The sequence below is a fragment of the Ascaphus truei genome, chromosome 2, assembly GCF_040206685.1.
Source record: "Ascaphus truei isolate aAscTru1 chromosome 2, aAscTru1.hap1, whole genome shotgun sequence".
Classification (NCBI taxonomy): domain Eukaryota; kingdom Metazoa; phylum Chordata; class Amphibia; order Anura; family Ascaphidae; genus Ascaphus; species Ascaphus truei.
Window position 1 is genome coordinate 430,785,697 of NC_134484.1, and position 23,055 is coordinate 430,808,751.

Consider the following 23,055-nt stretch of genomic DNA (forward strand, 5'->3'; position numbering starts at 1 on the left):
TCAATATTTAACTCATTGGGTACTAATGTGTTGAGTGTGAAAATCCAAAAAGCCTAACGTGTTGAGTGTGAAAATCTAAATTGCTTCTATCTCCCCCCCTAAAATGTGGTCTAACAGATTCCAGTGCAACACACTTGAAGTTAGTCAAACTTCCATTTTGACATGTATCAAAATGTTTTGATACTGGGTGTAGTTGATCTTTTTTTAACAATTAATCTCATATGTTCAAGTATGCGCTGTTTCAAAGGTCTCGTGGTCAAACCAACATAATGCTTATTGCAACTGCATATGAGCATATAAATGACGTGATCAGTATTACATGTTATACATGACAAAATGGTGATACAAGATTGTGCATTATCTGTGGGTCACACTTGATGTGGCCTCACTTTACACTAGCATTTCTCATTCACATGGTCTCACTGCTGCACGTTTTTTCTTGAGACACATTCTGATCTTTCACCTGCACACATCACTTTTTTACTTGACAGCATTTCTTTTTTACTCACACACAACTATTTTATGTTTGCGGGAAGTTTCTATCTCCAAACACGTGGCACAGCAATGGGAACATGCTTTGCCCCTTCATATGCCAACCTTTTCATGGGTTGGTGGGAACAGAGCCACGTGTTTGGGGATGGGAACCCCTACAGACATCTTATAGTTTCTTATCACCGGTATATAGATGATCTTTTATTGGTTTGGCAGGGCACTATCACTAAATTGCATGCTTTCATTCATTATCTTAACACTAACCCCTTTAATCTTTCTTTCACCTCTCAACACCATCACCATCATATTTATTACCTTGATCTCTGTCTATATGTTGATTTGGATATGAAAGTTCATTCAGATATATATAGGAAACCCAATGCTCGTAATACACTATTACATGCCACTAGCTGTCATGATAAGAATTTATTTAAAGGTATATTTCGGGATCAATTTCTACGTATTCGTAGAAATTGCTCAAGCATTAAGGATTATGAAATCAGATCAATTGAGCTGATCAAGAGATTTGAGGCTAGAGGATATGATCCTATTATTCTCCAAGAGGCTTATCTAAGTGCTAAACAAGAACCAAGGGACAACCTAATTCAATCTTGCGGTGCTATCTCTAAAAGTAAACGTAATACAATTTTGCATAAGAGCAATGACAATAATCAACTGCCACCTCTTTTTATCACAAGATATAGCAAAACATATCTTAACATATCTTTAACTGTTCATGAAATGTCTGTAAATATAATGTATAACCCTGTTCAATTAATGTAACCTTGTATTGTTATCATAACTGTGCCCAGTACATACATGAAAACCAGAGATAACTCTCAATGTATTACTTCCTGGTAAAACATTTGATAAATAAATAATTATTAAAGGCAAATATTGTTTTAATGTAGTCTTTGTTAAAACAACTGTTTATCCTCTGTTCATTCAATGATGATTAGGGTGCAGTATGTGGTAAGGCTTATTTGGCATATTGTGAATAAACAATATTATATTATTATTTGATTTAAATATAACTGAAAATGTTAAGATTTATTTTAAGTAGATTTGCGATGCATCTGACATTATTTGGATATATACAAGTGTACAATAAACCCTACACTCTAAAGAGAGGTTAATTATAATAAACGGCTTAATGAATCCCAACTGCATGAGCAGTCTAAGTAGCTAGTGACTTCCATAATCAGAGGTACAGTATGTGAGGAAATTAAACAGAGACAGAGGATGAGACACGCACTCAATATAATGGTAATAGAGGTGGGGTACTTAGCTGCCGGTGCGCTGGTCCTGGGGAGCTCCTGTAGTCCCAAATTTTCCAGTACAAAGAAGAAGAAGCAGGCACATGGTCTTACTCAAAAGGAGGTTTAATATGCCATAAAGTCCAACGTTTCGGCAGTCAAATAATGCCTTTCTCAAGGTGAAGGCTACCAAACACAAGAAAACAGTCAAAATATATACCACCCCCCTGATACTCACCCCTCCCCGCTCTGCCACATAACCAGGATGTTGACGCCCACCTGATGACGTCAGAGCAACCATATGGCGCCCCCTAGTGATGTCAGACATCTAGGTCTAAATCCCTGGCAATACAGCATAGAGCTGTCTTGGAGGACTGCAGCCACAGCCACACCTCTCACCAGACTGAACACTCCCCCATGATGACGTCAGCGTGACCCGGCCATCAGGGGGGGAAAGGAGGGGGGGGCCTGCACCAATCAAGACTGTACTCACAGGGCTGGACAAAGATGTATCCGTCGCCATGGGATCAGTGTCAGAGCAGGGAGGAGTGAGACACTCCTACAAATCACCCTGAAAGTGTAAATAAACCACACACCAAAATATTAATAAAGCATATGTGCACAAACCTAATACAGCAATATACTATTAAAAACCTGTGACTGCATACTGCTGATGACATCAGTATAATCCTGCAAAGTTACAGTGAAATGCCACATATGAATATGCAGTACATCAGTATTTAGAATATACTAGTGTGTATACCTAGGTCAGAAATTGGTACACACAACCAGGGGGGGATGGGGGAAGAGGGAGGGGGGAGGGGGGAAGAGGGAGGGGGGAAGGGGAAGGGAGGGGAAGAAAGAAGGGAAAAACACACACAAAGGATAATCTTCCCAACAGGTAAGTGCAGAGTCCATGGATGGTGCAAGATCGAAAATGCCTGTAGAAAGACAAAAAATTACCTTCTATTAAATTCTGTTGCTCATTAAGACCCATACCGTTGCTGGTATTTAAAGCATGTATCCAGAATGCTTCACATCTCAATAAAAAAGTCTCCCTATCCGGAGTGCCTTGTCTAGGTGCTACTGACTCAATACCCATGATGCGTAAAGAGGCTACATTATGATTGTGTTCCACACAGTGTTGCACAAGAATAGAGGGATCCGTATCTTTTCGAATTACACTTTTATGTTCAATGAACCTTGTTTTTAACATTCTTATGGTCTTACCCACATAAAGAAGACCACATGGACACTTTATTACGTACACTACATATTCAGATCTACATGTGATTCTATTTTTAATTTTTATGATCCTCCCGCTGTGGGGGTGACTGAATTGACTAAAGTTACCCGGTCTGCCACCCTCCAGAAAATGAGGAGTTCTGTAGTTACCCTCATTATCTGCATGTATCAGGCTATCTGCCAGATTCCTCCCTCTTTTGAATGCCACCATTGGTGGTACACAGCAACTTTCAGATAATATATCATCATTTTGCAGAATATGCCAGTGTTTAAGAATGGTAGATTTAATAAAACCCCCGGCTTGACTGTACGTAGTGGTAAATACAAGCCTGTCCTCCTTCTTATTTTTGGTAGCACTTACCTCTTTATCCAGTGCCCGGTCTAACACTGCAGGAGGATATCCCCTAGCTAGGAATCTACTACGTAGTTCTCCAATAGCTGGTTCAATATTATCCTTCCTGCTCGTGATTTTGCAGACCCGGACTTTCTGTGAAAAATAAGAGAAGTAGGATGGAGGAGCATCAATAAGAGAAGGAGGATGATGGCTATCTGCTCTTAAAATGGCATTTCTGTCTGTATCCTTTCTAAAAAGATTAGTATGTAACTCCCCATTAGTCTGTGTAATGAGGACATCTAAAAAAGAGAGTTGCTGTGTACTCCATGTATTAGTGAGGCGGACCGGCGAATGGAGACCATTAAGATACTCAAAAAAAGATAACAGCTGATCCTCCGTACCTGTCCATATGAAAAACAGATTATCAATATATCTGTTATAGCTTTTAATATGCACAAAAAAAGTCTGATTTGTAGATGTACTGCTCTTCGAAATGTGTCATGTATATGTTGGCGTAAGCAGGGGCCATATTACTGCCCATCGCTGTCCTCTTAATCTGCCGGAAGAAATCACTCTCAAATCTAAAATAATTTTTATAGAAAATGAAATGTAAAATGAGCATAATGTATTCAATTGGAACAGTATCACTATAATGGCGGATGAGGGCGGCCTTGATTATCTCAAGACCTTCAACATGGGGGATTATTGTGTAAAGGACAACAGCGTTGGCGATGAAAGGGAAGGACAGGTACGCCTGCGCTATGACTTCTCTCTTCAGTCGGGTTACACCCAAAGTGAGATAATAAAAGTGAAATTCACATACAACCTTTCTACTGAGGGGTAACAGGCCAAGCAAAAAGCAAAGGCTGCAGGTGATGAGAGCGGTAACAAGCATAAAACCATGGACAACTGGCTAAGAGGTTACCTCGTGTTAGCCAGCTGCCTGCTAGAAAAGCACCCAGAGGAGGGTCTGAGTGTCCTTAAATAATTGAACTGATACACGACACACACAAAACGTATGGGGGCACAGCATGGTGCGAATACGATGAGGAGTTTAGGCACAAGATGCATGGGAACCACGTCTTGAATTTTGGCACTAAGGACCTGAACTTATGGGTTCGCCGAGTTACACCGGAAAAATTAACTCCCTTTGCCAGGGGGCCAGGTGGGCGGCCAGCTAATCAACCACTGGGTAAACCCAAGAGATCAGAGTGCTGGGACTTCACTAAAAGCTCTTGCGCAAGGGGAGGCGAGTGTAGGTTCCGACATGTTTGCTCACTCTGCAGCAGCAGCAGCCACTCAGCGCAGAAATGTTTTAGTAAAGCCAGGACCACCGGCAAGCAGGCTGATAGTGTCCCCGGCAGGGGCGGCAATGCCAATTAAATTAGAATGTATGCTGCCATGGCTCCAGGCCTAGCCTTGTTAGGTGACAGCGGATTTTCTCAAGAAAGATTTTAGGGAGGGTTTTGTCATCCCAGTTGGGTCCAATTTGGTAACCACACGCGCAAGTCGCAATCTTAAATCCGCCTCGATATACCCGCACGGTGCGTGGGAGAAAATTAACAAGGAGGTAAGCCTGGGACGTATGGCAGGGCCATACACTCACTTCCTAGCAGGCGTGCCATATCCACTACCAGTCATTAGATAGTGCCATCAACATAGTCGGGTCTTATGGGAAAGGGTCCCGTATGGCCAAGCTGGACATAGTCAGCATTTCGTCTGTTACCTTTATACCAGATATTTTCAGGCTCATGGGTTGCAAGTTCGAGGGGGATTACTACGTGGACATGTGCCTCCCCATGGGCTGCGCCATTTCCTGCGCTTTTTTGAGGCATTATAGCAAGTTTATACACTGGTGCATAATGGAGAGTACAGAGTATGACACTATAGCTTGGATGATTTCCTCCTTGTGGGGCCCCTTGAGTCCACACTTGGCAAGAGGCTCTTAGAACTCAGTCACACTAAGGAAAACATGGGGTTACCTATAGCTGAGGATAAATTAGAGGGCCCGGTCAGCACCTTATCATTCCTAGGGATTGAGATCGATTCAGTGGCCGGAGAATCTAGGCTGCCCATGGATAAAGTCATCAAACTGATGGGCCTTATTCAGGTATGCAAGGGTGCTAGGAAGGTTACACTAAGGCAGATGCAGGCACTGCTCTGGCTCCTAAATTTCGTATGTAGGGTCATACCCATGGGCAGGATTTTCAGCAGGAAATTAGAGAGGTCGACTGCCAGGGTATCCTGCCCGCTGCACCGCATAAGGGTCACTAAGGAACTTCGTGCCGACCTGGGTGCCTGGGAAGCTTTCCGTTTTTTCTCCAGATTTTAATGGCAAAAAGCTATGGATAGAAGGGGGCCGTAGTAACCAAGAGCTAGAGCTGTTCAGACGTGGCAGGGTCACTAAGCTTTGGCGCCTACCTCAAAGCGTTGGGCTAAGGAGCTCAGTAACAAACACATCATATTCTGGTCGGACCACCTTGGGGTGGTGGGAGCAGTAAACGGCCTCTCCGCAACATCAAGCCCAGTGATCCGGCTGATGCGGAGGCTGGTGCTGCTTTGCATGTGCAGCAACATCAACTTTAACGCCAAGCATGTCCCGGGGAGATTAAACGTGATAGCAGACGCCTTACTACGGTTCAATTGGACAGCGTTTAGGCGAGCAGCGGCAAATGCCATAGGTTTAAAGTGCCCACGTCACCTTTGCAGATAGGGATATCAGACTAATGGACCTGGTCCAGAAGTCGCTAGCCCCACGCACCTGGAAAACCTACCCCCGGGCTTGGCACACATGGCTAGCATTCAAGGAAGAAGACAGGGTTGAGGGTAAGCGAGGTAGCAGCGCGCAGTTCATTTGGCTTCTTACAGGCCCAGAAGACAGCTGGGGCGACACTGGCCAGTGTTGGGGCCATGTTGGCAGGGTTGGCTTTCTTCCTGAAGCTCCATAACCTCAAGGACATAACTAAGGATTTCATAATAAGGAGAATCCTCATAGGATGGGATAGGGGCGAAGCCAAGAGAACTGGCGGTAGGGAGCCGGTAACGCCAGACAGGCTTGAGGTACTGATGATGGCAACAAAAAGGGTATGTTTCGATACAGCGGGAAGGGATCTGTTCAGAGTAGCATTGGCCGCGGCTTTCTGTGGCTCCTTCAGGGTCGGCAAGCTGGCGGCAGCATCTAAAGCATGCAAGGGTTCAGGTTTGTTTTCGTAAGTGTGATTCTCAATGCTATGTCGGTGGCGTGCAAGGTTCACAGGTCTAAAACCAAACAAGCGGGAAGGGGAGTGTGGGTCCACAATGGACAAATAACAGAAGAGTGTGCCCAGGGGTGTTGATTAAGTGGTATGCAAGGCACAGGCATAAGGCAGGATGCAACGCCACTCACAAGGTACCAGTTTCAAAGCGTTTTTAGACGGTGCCTTGCCGCTGGGGGGGTGGGGGTGGATCCCAGTGTATTTGGTACCCATTCCTTCAGAATCAGTGCACTACAACGGCAGCTGAGAACGGCTGTACGCCGGAGCAAATAAAGAAACCAGGGTTGTGGAAACCCAGTGCCTATAGGGGTTAGATCAGGGCCAAAGGGCACAGCAACGTGCGGACGCAAGAAGATTAACATGTTTTTCCCTCTCAGGAGACAGCTGCACAAGGACCCTGGAAGTGTGGATCATGGGTCATTCCTTCATTCATGGGGCACACCAATGGGCGAAGGATCAGCGGTGCGGCCAGCAGCTGGGTTTTACGGAGGAGGAGGTGAATTGGCGTTGGCTTGGAAAGAGAGGAATGTACTTGGTTGATCGGTAACTAGCTCTGGACAAGGTGCTAGCAGAATTTCAGGTAAAACCGGATGTTATTTTGCTACACCTCGGGGGGAACGACCCAGCCAACACCAAAACACGAGAGTTGATTTATCGGTTACAACAGGAATGTGCCCGCTTGAAGTCGCTGTGGAGTGAGGTTGTAATCATTTGGTCTGTAATTATTCCAAGGGCCACAGAAAGAGAAAGCTAGGAAGAAGGTAAATAAGGCCATGGGCAAAATTCATCCTCTCTAACGGCGGTAAAACTCTTAAAGCGCAGAGAGACTGACACCAAAGAGTGCAGCTGGCACAGAAGGGACGGTGTGCATCTATCACCAAAGGGGTTGGAGGTGTTCTTAAGTAGCATCAGGTTTTTTTAGCGGGAAGAATTAAGGTCAGAGGTCACAGCTTTGGGTGGGCGTGTCAGCCCCAGGGTAGCCAGTGCCCGACAGAGGGACCTCCAGGTGGCGGAGCTGCCACGGCAGCCAAGCTCAGGAGACGGAGAACGGGTGAGGACTTTAGGGTCCGGCCCTCAGCTGGAGCCCCTAGAACAGCTCGGCAGGCTGGAAGCGCCGACTTTATGGCCAGGCCTGCCTATGCCCAATCATCGCTGGTAAAAGGCTGGGTGCCAGCTTTAGGCTGGGCCTAAGCTGACCCTAGGGGGGAGGGGGAGGGAATGCAGCCCAACATTGACTGATAAGTATCTCCCCCTCCCATTTTACAGTGCTTTGGGGCGGGGGGACTGAGCGCGGCCAATTGCTGGCCGCTGTGCAAGGATCTCCCCCCCCCCATTCACATGCTATGGGCGGGGGGAGGGAGCGCGTCCAATTGCATGGAGTTTGCTTCGCTTGCGGCCAGGCTGGTAGGATTTTAACAGCGGATGTTAAAATAAAGCTGTGACCTTTTCTTCCAACATTGTGTGGTCTCCATTATTTGGTTTAGCGTCACAAAGGAGGGGCGGCGCATAAAGCCTTTATGAAGAGGCAGAGGCCCCAGCATGGGGTCGTAGGCTCTTAAGGGCTGCGATGTCCTGATTGGCGTGAGCAGCGGGGGTCGGCTAACCCTCCCTTCCACCTCGGAGTGGGGAAGGCTGCTTGTCCCCTCCCATGCAGGGGGAGGGGGGGAGAGGGTATAAAGAGTGGGGCCCCAGGGGAGAGAGACAGAGCTAATGGAATTCCCACCCACCCATCCCCAATGTTTTTCTATTGTATTGAGTTGTTGGAATGTTATATTAACATGATTTTGTATCACACAGGAGCAGTTTGTCTCCTCGTCACAGCGGAGCTGCCGCGCCAGCCAAGCTCAGGAGACGGAGAAAGGGTGAGGACTATAGGGTCCGTCCCTCAGCTGGAGCCCCTAGAACAGCTCGGCAGGCTGGTGGCGCCGGCTTTATGGCCGGGCCAGCCTATGACAAATCAACGCTGGTAAAAGGCTAGGCGCCAGCTTTAGGGCTGGGCCTAAGCTGACCCTAGGGGGGAGGGGGAGGGAATGCAGCCCAACATCGGCTGATAAGGATCTCCCCCTCCCATTTTACAGTGCTACGGGCGGGGGGAGGGAGCGCGGCCAATTGCTGGCTGCTGGGCAAGGATCTCCCCCCCCCCCAATTCACATGCTACGGACGGGGGGAGGGAGCGCGGCCAATTGCTGGACGCTGGGCAAGGATCAACCCCCCATTCACATGCTACAGGTGAGGAGCAGGAGCGCGGCCAATCGCTGGCCGCTGGGCAAGGATCTTCCCCCAATTTTGCATGGAGCATACTTGGCTGGCAGGCAGGCTGGTAGGATTTTAACAGCGGAAGTTAAAATAAAGCTGTGACCTTTTCTTCCAACATTGTGTGGCCTCCATTATTTGGTTTAGCGTCACAAAGGAGGGACGGCGCATAAAGCCTTTATAACTATTAAAACTCTACAACTGTGAAATCAAGAAGTAGACTTGACCCCTAGAGTGGGTCAAACCCATCAATATTTTTTTAATTTTGTGTTTATTGCTAATCTTTTTATAATAAAAACCATCCCTTATAATTTATTCACTAACTTTCATGTTAATGTAAACAAAAACATTTTTTTTACAGCCTTTGAAATGCCCCTTAGCTGTTGTTGTAACTATATTTCTTCTAGAGCATTTTAGGTTCTTTCTACTAAACCCAGATGCAACATAGATACAGATTGTTTCAAAATTGTATGTAGCAAATATATAAGAATACTAATAAAAGTGCATTTTACAATCATTTTAAAAAACAGCAGTTTTATTACATAATATGTATGTGCAAGCATTTTATTTATATCTACAGAAATTTCAGAGATGTCAGCCTTCAACTACCAAAAGCAGTGAGATTTGGTGAAACTCTATTGAACCCGATTGGGAATCTGACTCCCAATCTGTCAGTCAGATGCAGCAAGACATTGTTTGTCTTGCCGATGCCGCTCGCGGTCCCCTGACCATCACGGCCCGGGCAGATTAATGCTGCGGGGGGGACCAATTCGGATAATGGACCAGCCGCAGCGCGATCACATCAGACTCTGGGCCTCATGCAGTAAGCGTTGATAAGGGAAATATGGCCATTTTATAGCCAAAATTGGGTTTGAGATTCAGTAAGCGCCGATAAGTGTTTCATATCGCCAGGTTTCGGAGCCGATAATTTGGTTATGGCCAGTCGGCTGCCGATAAGCCTGTTTTCGACACTGATCGCCACTTTTTTAAATCGGCTGGATTCAACAAAAAAAAACAGCTTATCGGGGCTGATCGGCACTACGAAATTGAGATGTTATGGCCGATTTCTCCCGCCAACTAAAGTTGGCAGTTTGGACGGGAGAACGATCGCTAAGGCTGCCGGAACGGCACTTAGAAAAAAAAAATCTTCTGTACATCAATGGAAGTCAATGGAGCGGGGACGTATAACAGTATAGTACTGTTTACGTTTCATTGCTCACAATACAAACGTCATTTGCATTACAGTGTGGGGGCATTCCCTGCATTGTGTCACAGCTGACGTGTATTATTTGCATAACATTATACTTTTACATGTTTGCAGCATTTGCGGCTCACATTACTCATCATGTGATGATGTGTCAAGGGAAAATACTATACTCCACTCTTAAAGGAGAACCTCACATCATATCACACATTTTACTGAACTGAGCGACAATTATTTACATGATGTTACACATGTCACACATGTCACACATTCACCGTATATTCATCTTCCTTTACATTACACAATGCTTGTAATGTGTCACGCATCTTTAAACCTTCATGTACATCTGTCTTCTCATGTTTACATCTAGGTTTGGGTCCTCCCTATTTTCATGACGTCACTTATTGGATGCTCAATCACATTGCATGTTTACATTGTAACCGTAGCATTACAAGCACTTCAACCTAACTTATACACACATGTACAGTAATTCATCATTGGGACACCTTGTAAACTCATTCTATACCAACTATCCTCATTACAGAAATGCATGCATATGCACACGACTATTCATTGTTGCCAACATGTGACAATAACATGGATAATTACACATGTTACACAAAACTTTTCCCACGTCAATCTCAGCCTTTTTGTCTCATTACATGACTGACTCTTGCGTTCAGAAGTTTTACATGCATTGCACATGCAACTATTTATTTGCAAGCAATCTTTGTACAAAGCTTCACGTCACATCATTGCCAAATATCATCATTCCCTGCAGAATACACACAACAAATACTTATAACAACAACTACACACAGCTTGCCACACAAGTACTTTATTATGTTAATGTAACACCTTGCATTTTACTATGTCACCTGACATCATCACATACCTATTTAAAGGACGCCCATTACCTGCTCATTCACAGCTACTCATTTCAAAATGTTGAGATTGTTTAGGAGACGCAGGGACATTCTTTTCTATGACATGCTTGCTGATCAAGAGAATGATATAGGGCAAGGAAGGGACACACCGAGGGACAGTGACAGGGACAGTGACGCGGATACGACAGGGACAGGGAGAGGGACAGGCCGAGGGACAGGTAGAGGGACAGGAGATCAGAGGAGAAGACAGAGGAGACAACTTGTGCCTCGTCCGCGTCTGTACAGGGAGAGAACCCTGTTAGATGGGATGAGTGAGGAGGAGATTGTTAGTCGCTATCGTTTGAGTTCAGCAGCAATCTTATCTCTTTATCAGGAGATAAGGGGAGATTTAGATTTTTTCACAGCCAGAGGTCGTGCAGTCCCTGAGCTTGTTAAAATGCTGTGCTCATTACATTATCTTGCTTCCGCGTCATACCAGACAACTGTGGGCATAGTGGGCGGGGTCTCGCAATCTACATTCTCGCGGGCCTTAACCCAGTTTCTCTATGCACTCAATAGACGCGCTAGGAATTATATTCATTTTCCTACAGAGGCAACAGAGTGGCTGGAAGTCAGGACTGGCTTTTATAATATAGCAGGGATACCATCTGTGCTGGGTGCAATCGATTGCACACATGTTGCTTTGATTGCACCTAGTCAGAGTGAGCATGTGTACCGCAATCGGAAGCACTACCATTCACTCAATGTACAGGTGGTATGTGATGCCACGATGAGGATAATGCATGTGGTACCCAAGTTCCCTGGTTCCAGTCACGATTCCTCTATCCTGAGGAGCTCTTCAGTCTTCCATGCGTTCGAAGAGGGACATTTTGAACCTGGTTGGCTGCTGGGTGAGTACACATTTACATGTTCTAACACAAAACACATTTGTATTTAGGAATGTTGGCATTGTACAATTTGATCACTAATGTCAGCTTATGTGTGCTCCATTCATTATAGGTGACTCAGGATACGGAATTAGGCCGTGGCTCTTGACTCCGGTGCTAAACCCTCAAACTGAAGCAGAGGAGAGGTACAATGCAGCCCATATATCTACAAGATCTGTTATAGAGAGGACATTTGGCCTACTCAAGACCAGGTTTAGGTGTCTGGACAGAACTGGTGGGGCTCTTCTATACAAGCCTCAAAAAGTGTCTGATATTATCCTTGCCTGTTGCATTTTGCACAATGTTGCACTCAGGCACAATGTACAGTCAGACCTAGCTGAGGCTTTGGTAGACGAGCATCCCACCCATGTAGCTGCTGAAAATGAACAAACAGCCAGTGGTGGCCAGACACGCCAGAATCTCATCAATTCATTTTTTTCTTGTAAGTACAAACAGATATGTTCCAAGTTATACTTTTATAGTTACATTATGTTATCTTAACAAGAATGTTTTTTTATATACCCTTCTGGTAGGACACAGATGAATATGGGTTGCACACCTTTCTTTTCTCTGCTGTGTGCACAAAGGGATGTGGCACCGGTATGTTATTGTTGCACAGGTTATAGAATCCCTCTTCAATTGTACTTTAGTTGTGTGTATGTGAATACAACTTGGGTAACAAAGCAATAATATTTTAGCATTGTGTTATTCCTTATGCTAAGACAAAACACATATTATGCCCATACTCATTCATGCTTCTAGTATGCTTACATACAATGTTATTGGTGCAGTGTAACATGTACATCCAGATGATGTGTACACCAGGCTAATTTACATTTTGAATGTCATTAAATATACATGGTGTTGCACATTTAACACCAAATACACACTTTGATGTGTTCTTTACGGTACTGAAGATGGCATGTCAATGTTTGCAAGTTATATATTGTTCCTTTGCATTATAGGTATATTTGCAGTATGACTGATCATGGTATGTATATTTGCTGACATCTCTCATAAGATGTGGCTACCTCAATCTTCCTATAATTATTTGAACTAAAAACCCAACATATTGGTTTAAACACAAATGTTACATATATGTACTTTCTGTATCATGTATATGCATTTAGCTACTCTTGAGGTTTCATGTGCATTGTATTACAAAATGATTACTCACATTTCATCACATTTTATGTATGTTTCCTTATAATTTCCATTAATGTAATATAGAGGTGTTTGGAGAAAAGGGGATAACTGTACTTATTTGTTTACTTACGGGAGCACATTCATCACTAGCATAGACACACTTTTTAAGACAACTGTTTGTGTCTCTATCAATTGGTGTAGGATCCATGTATAACACCGACAAATGATAACACCAGCTTTATTATGGTAGCTTATATCATCATATTGACTATACTATGTATTTTTAAACGATTAATAAACACCGTAAACTATAGTTAGTTAGGTTAATGAAATATACACAGAAACGTACTTCATAACATGATGGTGATGTCATATTCAGAACATCATGCATTGGAGGGGACCATAACATCTGGCCAGTAACATTATTTGCTACAGTCCCAAACCATTTTATCTACATACCCATGTAACAAGAGATTTTAAATATAAATGGCTACTTGGTTGTAAGTGTCCTTTACATTGGGAGAAGGAGTGGCTCAGTGAGTAAAGACACACACTGGCACTGATAGTTTGAAGCAGGGGAGTCTGGTTCAATTCCCGGTGTGGGCTCCTTGTGACCTTGGCCAAGTCACTTTATCTCCCTGTGCCTCATGCGGCAAAAAAACATTTGTACGTTCCACGGGCCAGGGACCTCAGGCTGAAACATGTGTCTGTAAATCGCTGCGTACAACTAGCAGCCCTATACATGAACATGCTCATATTATTATTATTATTATTGTTACATAGTTTCGACAGTCATACGTTCCATTACACAATAGAATACACAAATGTGTTAGCAGAGTGGGAATGGTTGTTATATAAAAAACACACCATGTCATAAAATGTTAGTAGTCATTAAAGAACACTCAAGAAAAATTCAAGAGGCACTATTTTGCAACATCATTATGTTAATTAAGTGCTTATGCAATATAGGCATAAGGGTATCACTTTTTTAATTGTTTGTTAATAAGCGCTGCAAGCAATATAAAATTAGTTCCATATGTAGTATAGTAGTCGGTGGCTCCTCCTCACAATCATCTCATATAAAGGTAGACTCTTCTGAAATCATACATTGATCCGATTGTATCTTCCCCGACATCTCTGAAATACAGCAAACACATGATGGTCAAATATGGCACCTTACTATATATGTATCCGTGACAACGCGTTACACAGCTCTATATGATTGTGTACATACACACGTCACTCATTTATATGTTACAACTACAAGTGTACATCAGTATGTAATTTTTATTATCATTTGTAGCAGCCATAACTATGTATATGAAGTGAACGTTGCCTGTATACTGAAAAATGTGCGCGCACATCTTAGTGTGCGCACGCACTTCACGCTTGGCTCCACTAACTGTTAGCGCATGCGCAAAACAAAGCGAACGTTGTGCGTTCAATACATGTAGAAAATACCAGTAAACATCACATCTTTATTTCAAATACAATGAAGATGAAACTAAAATCATTCTAAACGAGTACATCTGTATTCTTTTAAACCAGACGTGTTTGGACAGAAAGGACGGCCGATAACACAATGCGCAAATGCAATACGTGTGACGTCATGTTAAGCCAGCGTGAAACGCACGCTAACACTCCTCCCACTCAATTAACATTCGGCTAACGCCCAGGGTACGCCTACAAACACTGAGCCGCACGCATCACACACTGCAGTTACCGTTACTATAACAAAACATGACAGCCAATAGGCTTTGAGGCGCGCACGTCGCTTGGGGGCGGGACTTACATCCGTAATCCTTTTTAAGGACGCCTTGGCCCATGACAAGGGTCCCACGTCATACGTGGTGGACCCGGTTTTCAATGTTGTAGATGTTGCATGATAACAAAACAGGTATGTGTTAGAGTTATGGAAAAATGTTGCTAATATGTTTAAAGGGATAGGAAAGTACGTATATTTATTCCGTCAGCAATGTGTACTACTCTTTCAGGTTCTACTATATTGTATTAGGAAACAATTTGTTTGTGATCGCTACATGTTATGCAGTCTGCAATGTTACGCTGTATCCACGCATTGAAAGTGAAAATGGTGGTTACAAAAAAAATAAAATTTTAAACGCAGAGTCAACGCATAACGATTGTTATATTTACCATTCTTCTAGAATTAACTCTTCGCCTGGCTGCAACTGGTCGCTCCAGAAATGCAAGGCATTTTCATCCACGCTTGACCCAACCGCTGAATCCAGTATGACACATATCTCCTCCAGGAAGCGCTCATAGGAATCGCCACTGCTTTCTTCAAATAATTGGTCGGGAGGTAGGTTCATTTCTTCGGGTTCCCATTCCAATGCATTTTCAGCTGAAAGGCTTGGTACATAATCATAGTACTTTTGTTCTTGTACAATGTGGGTTTCAGGAATGGAGGCTGCAGATATTGCAGCACGTATCGATTCAAACGGATCAGTAGTAGCGGATACATTGCTATTGCCATTAGGAATAAATATGCCTTTCACGACAATATAAGTGCCGTCTTTCAGGAGAAATTGTTTTTCCTGGGCAATCTTCCAGAAACCATAGGTGTGTTGTAGCTTATCCTGGTCACGTTCAAAAAAGTCATTACTTGATAAAGTGAATCTTATTGAGGAATTAAAATTCCGTGCATGCTTACGGTCTTGGTAATAAGGATATTTTGCTCGAATGAAATCATCGATTTGGCGTGTGCTTGCTTTCTGTCCGCGACTGTTCAAGATGGCTTCACAGATCATGTACTTATACCCTAAAAGGGGATTAATATTGGTAACGAATTCATCAGCCATGTCTGAGTAGCACAAAAGCTGTGTGCAGGTCTGTGTTATTTGCTCATCAAAATGAATGTGCTGAATGGCTAACAAACTCCTGTTTTTCCTTGTCAAGGTCATCAAAACTAACTACTTTGACTCCTTATTTCAAACGCCAATTGGATTTGTAAATCTAATTGGGTTAACAGTTGTGGTTAGTGATATGGGACTGTGGGAGAAACATTTCTCCTTCTTTTATCTCGTTTCTGAAAAACATCCCTAGACTTTGTATTCGTTCACATAGTGTTTTTTTGAAAACTAACAAAGACCACTGTGTGAAAATAGTTCTTAGCCAGGCATATCAGTAAAAACACACACCTGCAAAAAGAAATGTTTTTTCCCCGCTTACATTTCTGTGTGTATGTGAAAGTCTGGTTAACTCCCTGTCTGCATGAGTTTAAATACGTGTGTATATATATATATATAAATATATCTCTCTTATAAAAATATATATATATTTATATATTATATATTTTTTTTTTTAATATTGCAGGAGTACACACAACATTGATGGCAGTAAGTATACCTTGTATGAAACCTATTTAAATGGTGAGAAACATGATTGAATGAAGTAATAAACATTTGTTTAAGCACAATACTGTTAGAGTCTCATACTTAGGATATTTCTCAAACATTAGGCCTGTATTATTAAAATAGTGTGCTTTCACAAGGAAGCATGAAGTGTATTAGTTTGTAAAATACATGTATACCAGTTTATATAGTACTATATATATATATATATATATATATATATATATATATATATATATATATATACACACACACACACACACACACACACACACACACACACACACACACACACACACACACACACTCAGTGTGTGTGTGTGTGTGTGTATATATATTATTATACATTCTGAGATGTTATTGAAACAAGAACACACAAATGATTAAAGGACAAAATTAGAATGCCCAAGCAAGGCAAAGGTAAGTTATAATTTACACATAATCCTGCTGTACACGTACAAGAAAGATGTTTGCAGTTACTTAGGTGTTTTTATAATTGCATGTGACTAATATGCATATGCAATTCTTACATCAATTAACACACCCAAATGCAATGTTTTGCTGCAAAGTCAATGGCAGCTTCTCTAAACTTTGCAACTGGTTCCAGGTGGACCATTACTGAACAGACGATTAATACATAAATATTTATAACACTATTCATTAATTGAGTGTTAACATTTCCAAAACTTCACGTGTACAAGAACATAGTTGAAAGTTTGGAAACAACACAGTCTTCAGCATACATACAATATTAATTAGATAATGTGAAGTCAACAAAACAAGGGCAGAGACATATTGAGTGAATTATAACATTTATTTTTTTTGTTCCTTTTGTGAGCGAGTAACAGGCCTGCTTGTTGTCTCTTGCATTTTTTTTTTTCGTTTGCCACCAACTTTCGCCACAACAGAGCCACTTTGAGTGGCCTCTGGCACTTCACGGGCAGGGCTTATGGGCAGTGACTCACCTACAGGGCTTGTGGGCAGTGACTCACCTACAGGGCTTTTGGGCAGTGACTCACCTACAGGGCTTGTGGGCAGTGACTCACCTACAGGGCTTTTGGGCAGTGACTGTTCACCAACAGGGCTTGTGGGCAGTGACACATGTGAGCAAGTTGGTACACCGTGCACAACACATGGTTGGTCCGTTTCATCTTTCCTGGTCAGTACTAACTGCTTGTGCTGTTGTGTTTTTGTGGCCTCCTTTGTAGGTGTCAGCTGGTGATGTAGTACAGATGGCAGCGGTAGGATGTCGTCAGGAACCTGCACACCAATGTGTGCTACTTGACCGGTAACATTGGGACCTGGTGACTGAAGATCAGATGAATGTGGTGAGAAGTGGCCAGCATGTAATGATCCAGCCTGTGAGGTGTTGAATTGGGGTACATTAGTCATTCTCCAGTAATTAGCTTGGGTTTGCTGAACAACTAATGCTTCGAATGAGGTGTTGATTTTTTGCAACTGTTTAGGCACTTCAATGAAGACTCTGTGGAGATGTGCCAATTGTGATACTGTTTCTTCCTGCAGTCCAATCATCCTTTCCAGCACTGTCATCATGTCTGAATGGCGACGATTTTCTGCGTCCACTATTTTTCCCTCTGAAGCTACAATTGCATCGTATGTGGAAGTTGATGGACGATTTGGCGGTACAACAGTTTCTATTGGCACCTCTTCATGGTCACTTGATTGTATTTCAGTCTCTTCTGCGGCGTCATCCTCATCATCCTCATCATCCTCATCACCATGATGTTCTAAAAAGAAATGTACACATTATTAAATGGCATGTTAATGTATGCTGTGTTACTATGTAATTGTACTGTGTCCTAAGTAACACCTAACATGTTAGCATACGTTTTATAACCTCACATTAAAAACTACCTTGACTTACGAATAATGTTTGGACTCAGTATGAAATATGAATGAATGAAAAGTTGCTCTAAACTCAGAAGTCCTACATGATAGTTCACATCACTAACACAATACATGTTGCCTTACACTTAATTTTCACTGACACTAAGTAATCCTATTTAAAGAAGATGTGCAAAACAAATAATGAACATGACAACATAACATATAGAAGAGCACATATTATATGGCCACCAACTGATACACTCACCTTGTAGTTGTGTTGAGCTGGCTGACCCAGGTGAAGACACTTGTTCCATCTCAGGTGACACATGTCCTCCAGGGGCAACTATATATAACAATAACATAAGTTTGACATTTACATGTGTAAATATTGAACAAACACATATTGTATGTTCTGTATTTATGATTAACTAACAACATCAGTTCCTTAACCGAAAATGTGTGTGAAAGTGAACATAAATAGTTGTAATAACACTGTACATGCCTGTGTACTTAGAAGTTTTGAGTTCCCTAACATACAACATACTATGTTTCTGCAGTAATGCGTGAGGATAAATAGATTAAATTTGTACCTTAAAATCATATGTTGTGTAGTGATATCAGTATCATAATGTACATAACTATCATGAGATGACCATTCACAATGGTTATCATGAAGGTGGTCATATTGCAAAAAGTGTTGTTTTTGGTAGAGGATATGTGTGGTACATTAATCGAAGATGTGGCACACCTGAATGTGGCTGTGACTCAACAAGACAACACATGCAGTGTGTGATAATGTGTCTTTGATAGTAGTTCAACTATAGATATGAGTGAACTAATGTGTGACGTACGCTTTGATAAGTAATGAGTTGTTGGGGCATTTAGTAGCTAAAGTGAAGCTTTCAAATGAGTGTGATTAACTTCAGTTGTGCTAGTCAGGTTGTAATAACGGTATTCCCTTCCCCAAAAAGCCTAATCAGCCACACCTTTCAATTACTTGAAACAGGTGAAAATGGTGTGAACTAAGTTGACCCTAAAATGAGGCTGCAATTAGTGTGTGTGCTGAACCCCACCCCCTCTGTTGAAGTGTATGCTGTGATGAGATATTAATTGCAGCTGCTTTAACACAATGGTAGATGAGCTAAATAGTCGTGTGCAGTTTTTAAGTTATGAAAACAATGACATAAAATATGATACGTGTGCCTCATTATGCTGTCTGTATATGAGTTAAAGCAAAAATGGACCTTTTCATAAACAACTATAGATGTGTTAGTGCAAGTGATGTTTGTAGGCCGTTGCATGCAATATATTTGATGCATGCTTAAAATAGGCAGTAATGTCATGTTTGTCGGAGTAAAATAAATAAAATACACAATAATATTCTACATATTTCTGTTCTGTACCTGTAGCTAGTAATAATTTCTGATTAACATGTGTTACACATGTGTACTACCCTGTTGTTCCCCATCTTCGCCCACCATCAATTGCTTCCACTGCAGCTATGCATTTTGGGAATTCACATGTAAATGAGCACGCAATGGCACGTGCTATATTAGTTACTGCTTTTAGTAGGACTACTACATATATGTCTATTTTGAGATATATATATATACAGAATCAGACATATACATATATAGATGCAGGTATGCTTATATTGTGAAGACAGTATAAAAAGCAGTGTAAATATGCAAAATAAGTGTAAGCAACGACACGCCTAGTACAGTAATATTTATCACCTGCTGGAAATTGTGACGGATAAATTCCAATGTCACGGTCACCAGCCAAGCCTTCCACGACGACGGTAAGTAATTTTGGCCGAAGCAGCTCCTCCAATGGAGTCAATATGAGACGTTGTGGTGTGGGCCCACCTCCAGTGCCAGTAGCATGCACGCGTTGGTCTTGTATTTTCTTTTTCAATTTGGACCTAATATCATCAAATCTTTTCCGACAATGATACTTGTCCCTGACACGATTCCCACAGGCATTGACACCAATGACTATTGTGTCCCACATTTCTTTTTTGCTTGCTGCACTTGTCCGCCCTTGAAAAACATATAAAAGATATGAGGTGAATTAATAATAATATAAGCACCAGTTTCCTACACTGCTAGCTGTTCCAAGAGATAGCAAACATGCTGTTTTATGTGTAATATGTGAAGCACATGAGCATTCACTACTAAACCTATACATGTAAGCAAGGTTGCATTCATATTGTATGCAGTTCTGGCAAATTGACCGCCTGTGTTTATTTGTCCTTGTAAGGCATGATAAAAAGCTGTGTTTCCACACTAATGAACATAGAAAGATATTGTGTACCCATATTTGCATATGAACAAAACTCAGATGACCTAGGATCACATGTATTTGAATAATAAATGTAAAGGTACACTTACCTACTAAATGTCCATAGATACTGTCATAGTGCTCCAGAATGCCAGTGACAAGAGCTGTATTTTCCTGGTCATTGAAGCGAGGATTACGTGGCTTCTCCACACGTTTCTTCCGAGCAGGTTTAGGGTCAGAGCTTGGCTGGTGCTGACTGGACTCTCCTTCTTCCAATGGAAGAGCCTCCAAAAGCTGCCCACCAGCAAGCACGCCACCACCATCCACCCCATCAGCAACTGCGCCACCAGCAGCACTCCCAGCACCAGCACTCCCACTCCTAGCACCAGCACTCCCAGCACCAGCACTCCCACTCACAGCAACAGCACTCCCACTCCCAACAACAGCACTCCCACTCCCAGCAACACCACTCGCAGCACCAGCACTCCCACTCCCAACAACAGCACTCCCACTCCCAGCAACAGCACTCCCACTCCCAGCAACACCACTCGCAGCACCAGCACTCCCACTCCCAGCAACAGCACTCCCACTCTCAGCAACACCACTCGGTGCACCAGCAACATCACTCCCCTGAACAGAACGTTCACTCCGACGCGTACTCGCACGAGTAGCAGTCCCACTCCCACCAGCATCACTCTTCCCACGCTTTGCGGGCATACTTCCAGCACTCACAAAAAACAGACAAGAAATGTACAGGCAATCACACGAACCACTTCCACATATAAAACAAGACAAAGATGTAAACAAAACAACAAAGGACAAAGCTCACCCAATACACAACAAGTCTCTCAGTCAATATGCAAATCTTCAATCGTCCAGCTCTGTGCGTCTCTCTCTCTCTCACTCCCAACAACACAGAGAATGATTAGCAGTACACGTTGCCTTTAAATATGGCGCGCAATCAAATACATGCTTGTTTCGCCTGATTCAGCAAGATTTGTGATTGTGCAACCTAACAGCACCCCGCCACGCACGCCGATACACCTGTGTGTGATCGGCTCATCATCGTGAGAGTGGTCGGATTTGTTTTCGGCTTGATTTTGAATGTATTCGGCACTTACTGCATACGGAGAGGGAAAAACGCCAATAACATGACTAATCGATAAGCTTGCCGATTTCACATAATCGTCGCTTACTGCATGAGGCCCTCTATTCCCAGCGTCGGAGGTGTTTGCTTTTTCTGCTGCGGTGCTGGGGACAGGATGTCTTGCTACATCTGTAAGAATTCACTTCATAGTCTTCAAGTCCAAGTTGACAGTCATATATTTATGCTTATATATGTATGTAATTGTGAAGTTGAAAACGTTAAAAGACAGATGAAGAAAAGTGTGTTTTGACTATAAATGACCAAAGCAACCAGACTGTTATTACTGTTAATATTGCTAATGTCACCAGGGATATATTTGAAGTACTTCTCACCAAAGACTAACCCCATGGTCCATAAACGCTGCATATTTCTTCATTGCCTACATATATTCAATCCGTTCCTGTGCTGCTATTTCTATTGGTAAAATCTGCCTCCCTTTTCTAAGCCTATCCTGGTTGCTGGCATCTACCGCCCCCCTAAAGCCCCTCTCCAGTCCCTGACTGATATCACCCAGTTTCTTGGCTCCATTTCCTCTCTGAAGGAGAAGAGTGAGCTGCTCGTTCTTGGGGATTTCAACTTCAATTGGTTTGACCCTAAAAACCACAAAATCCAGATACAACTCAAGTCACTTAACCTAACGCAACTCATTTCACAACCTCCACGAACAAACCTGAAATCTCATAACCATTCCTTGATAGACTGGATTCTCTCCTCAAATCCCAGAAGAATCCAATCCTCTGGCATCCTTCCTGACATTTTCAGGTACCATGCAATAGTGTACTGTGTAAGGAAAATTAAACCACCCCAATCAAGCCCCAAAATTCTCCTCACTGAACATTTAGAAACTTTAACCCACAACAGTTTCTGGCTGACCTTACCAACTACCCTTGGTACAGAATCAACTTAATTCCCATGCTCCACTACGCAGAATAATAGTACTGGGCCCACCTTCCGTTGGTTACAACTGACCTTATAGCACTCTACGATTTCAGGGATGCTTTGTGGAAAAGCAACAAAGTAACTGGCGCTACAAAGGTTCTTAATGACTACAGATGCCTGCGGAACATGTGCACAAGGCAAACAAGGCATGCAAAAGCACAATATTACTCTGACAATCTCCACCAGAATACATCAAATCCAGCTAACTTCTGGAAGGTTATCAACAATATATTCCAGCCTCCTAACCATCAACAACCAAGTAATATCACTAAGGGGGATATTACTCTGACAAACCCCACTGACATCGCAAATGCATTCAGTGATTACTTTGTGGGGTGTGCTACTAACTTATTAGCGAAACACAACCCAAACATCATTCTGTGAGTACCTATATAGCCCCATCCTGTCCCAACACTGCCCACAATTTTCAATTTGCCACAGTATCCAAACAGGAAATTACAAAACGCTCC

At 42.7% G+C, this 23,055-nt stretch overlaps 1 protein-coding gene across 1 annotated transcript; it reads right to left on the reverse strand.

The window, feature by feature from the left end:
* Positions 1-17,181: 17,181 nt before the first annotated feature.
* Positions 17,182-18,548, reverse strand: LOC142488277 (uncharacterized). The gene is made up of 2 exons (XM_075588650.1): positions 18,482-18,548; positions 17,182-18,116 (listed from the first exon to the last, which is right to left on the reverse strand). Exons 1-2 carry the CDS (start codon positions 18,528-18,530, stop codon positions 17,182-17,184), a joined length of 984 nt encoding a protein of 327 aa, XP_075444765.1. The 5' UTR covers positions 18,531-18,548.
* Positions 18,549-23,055: the final 4,507 nt, after the last annotated feature.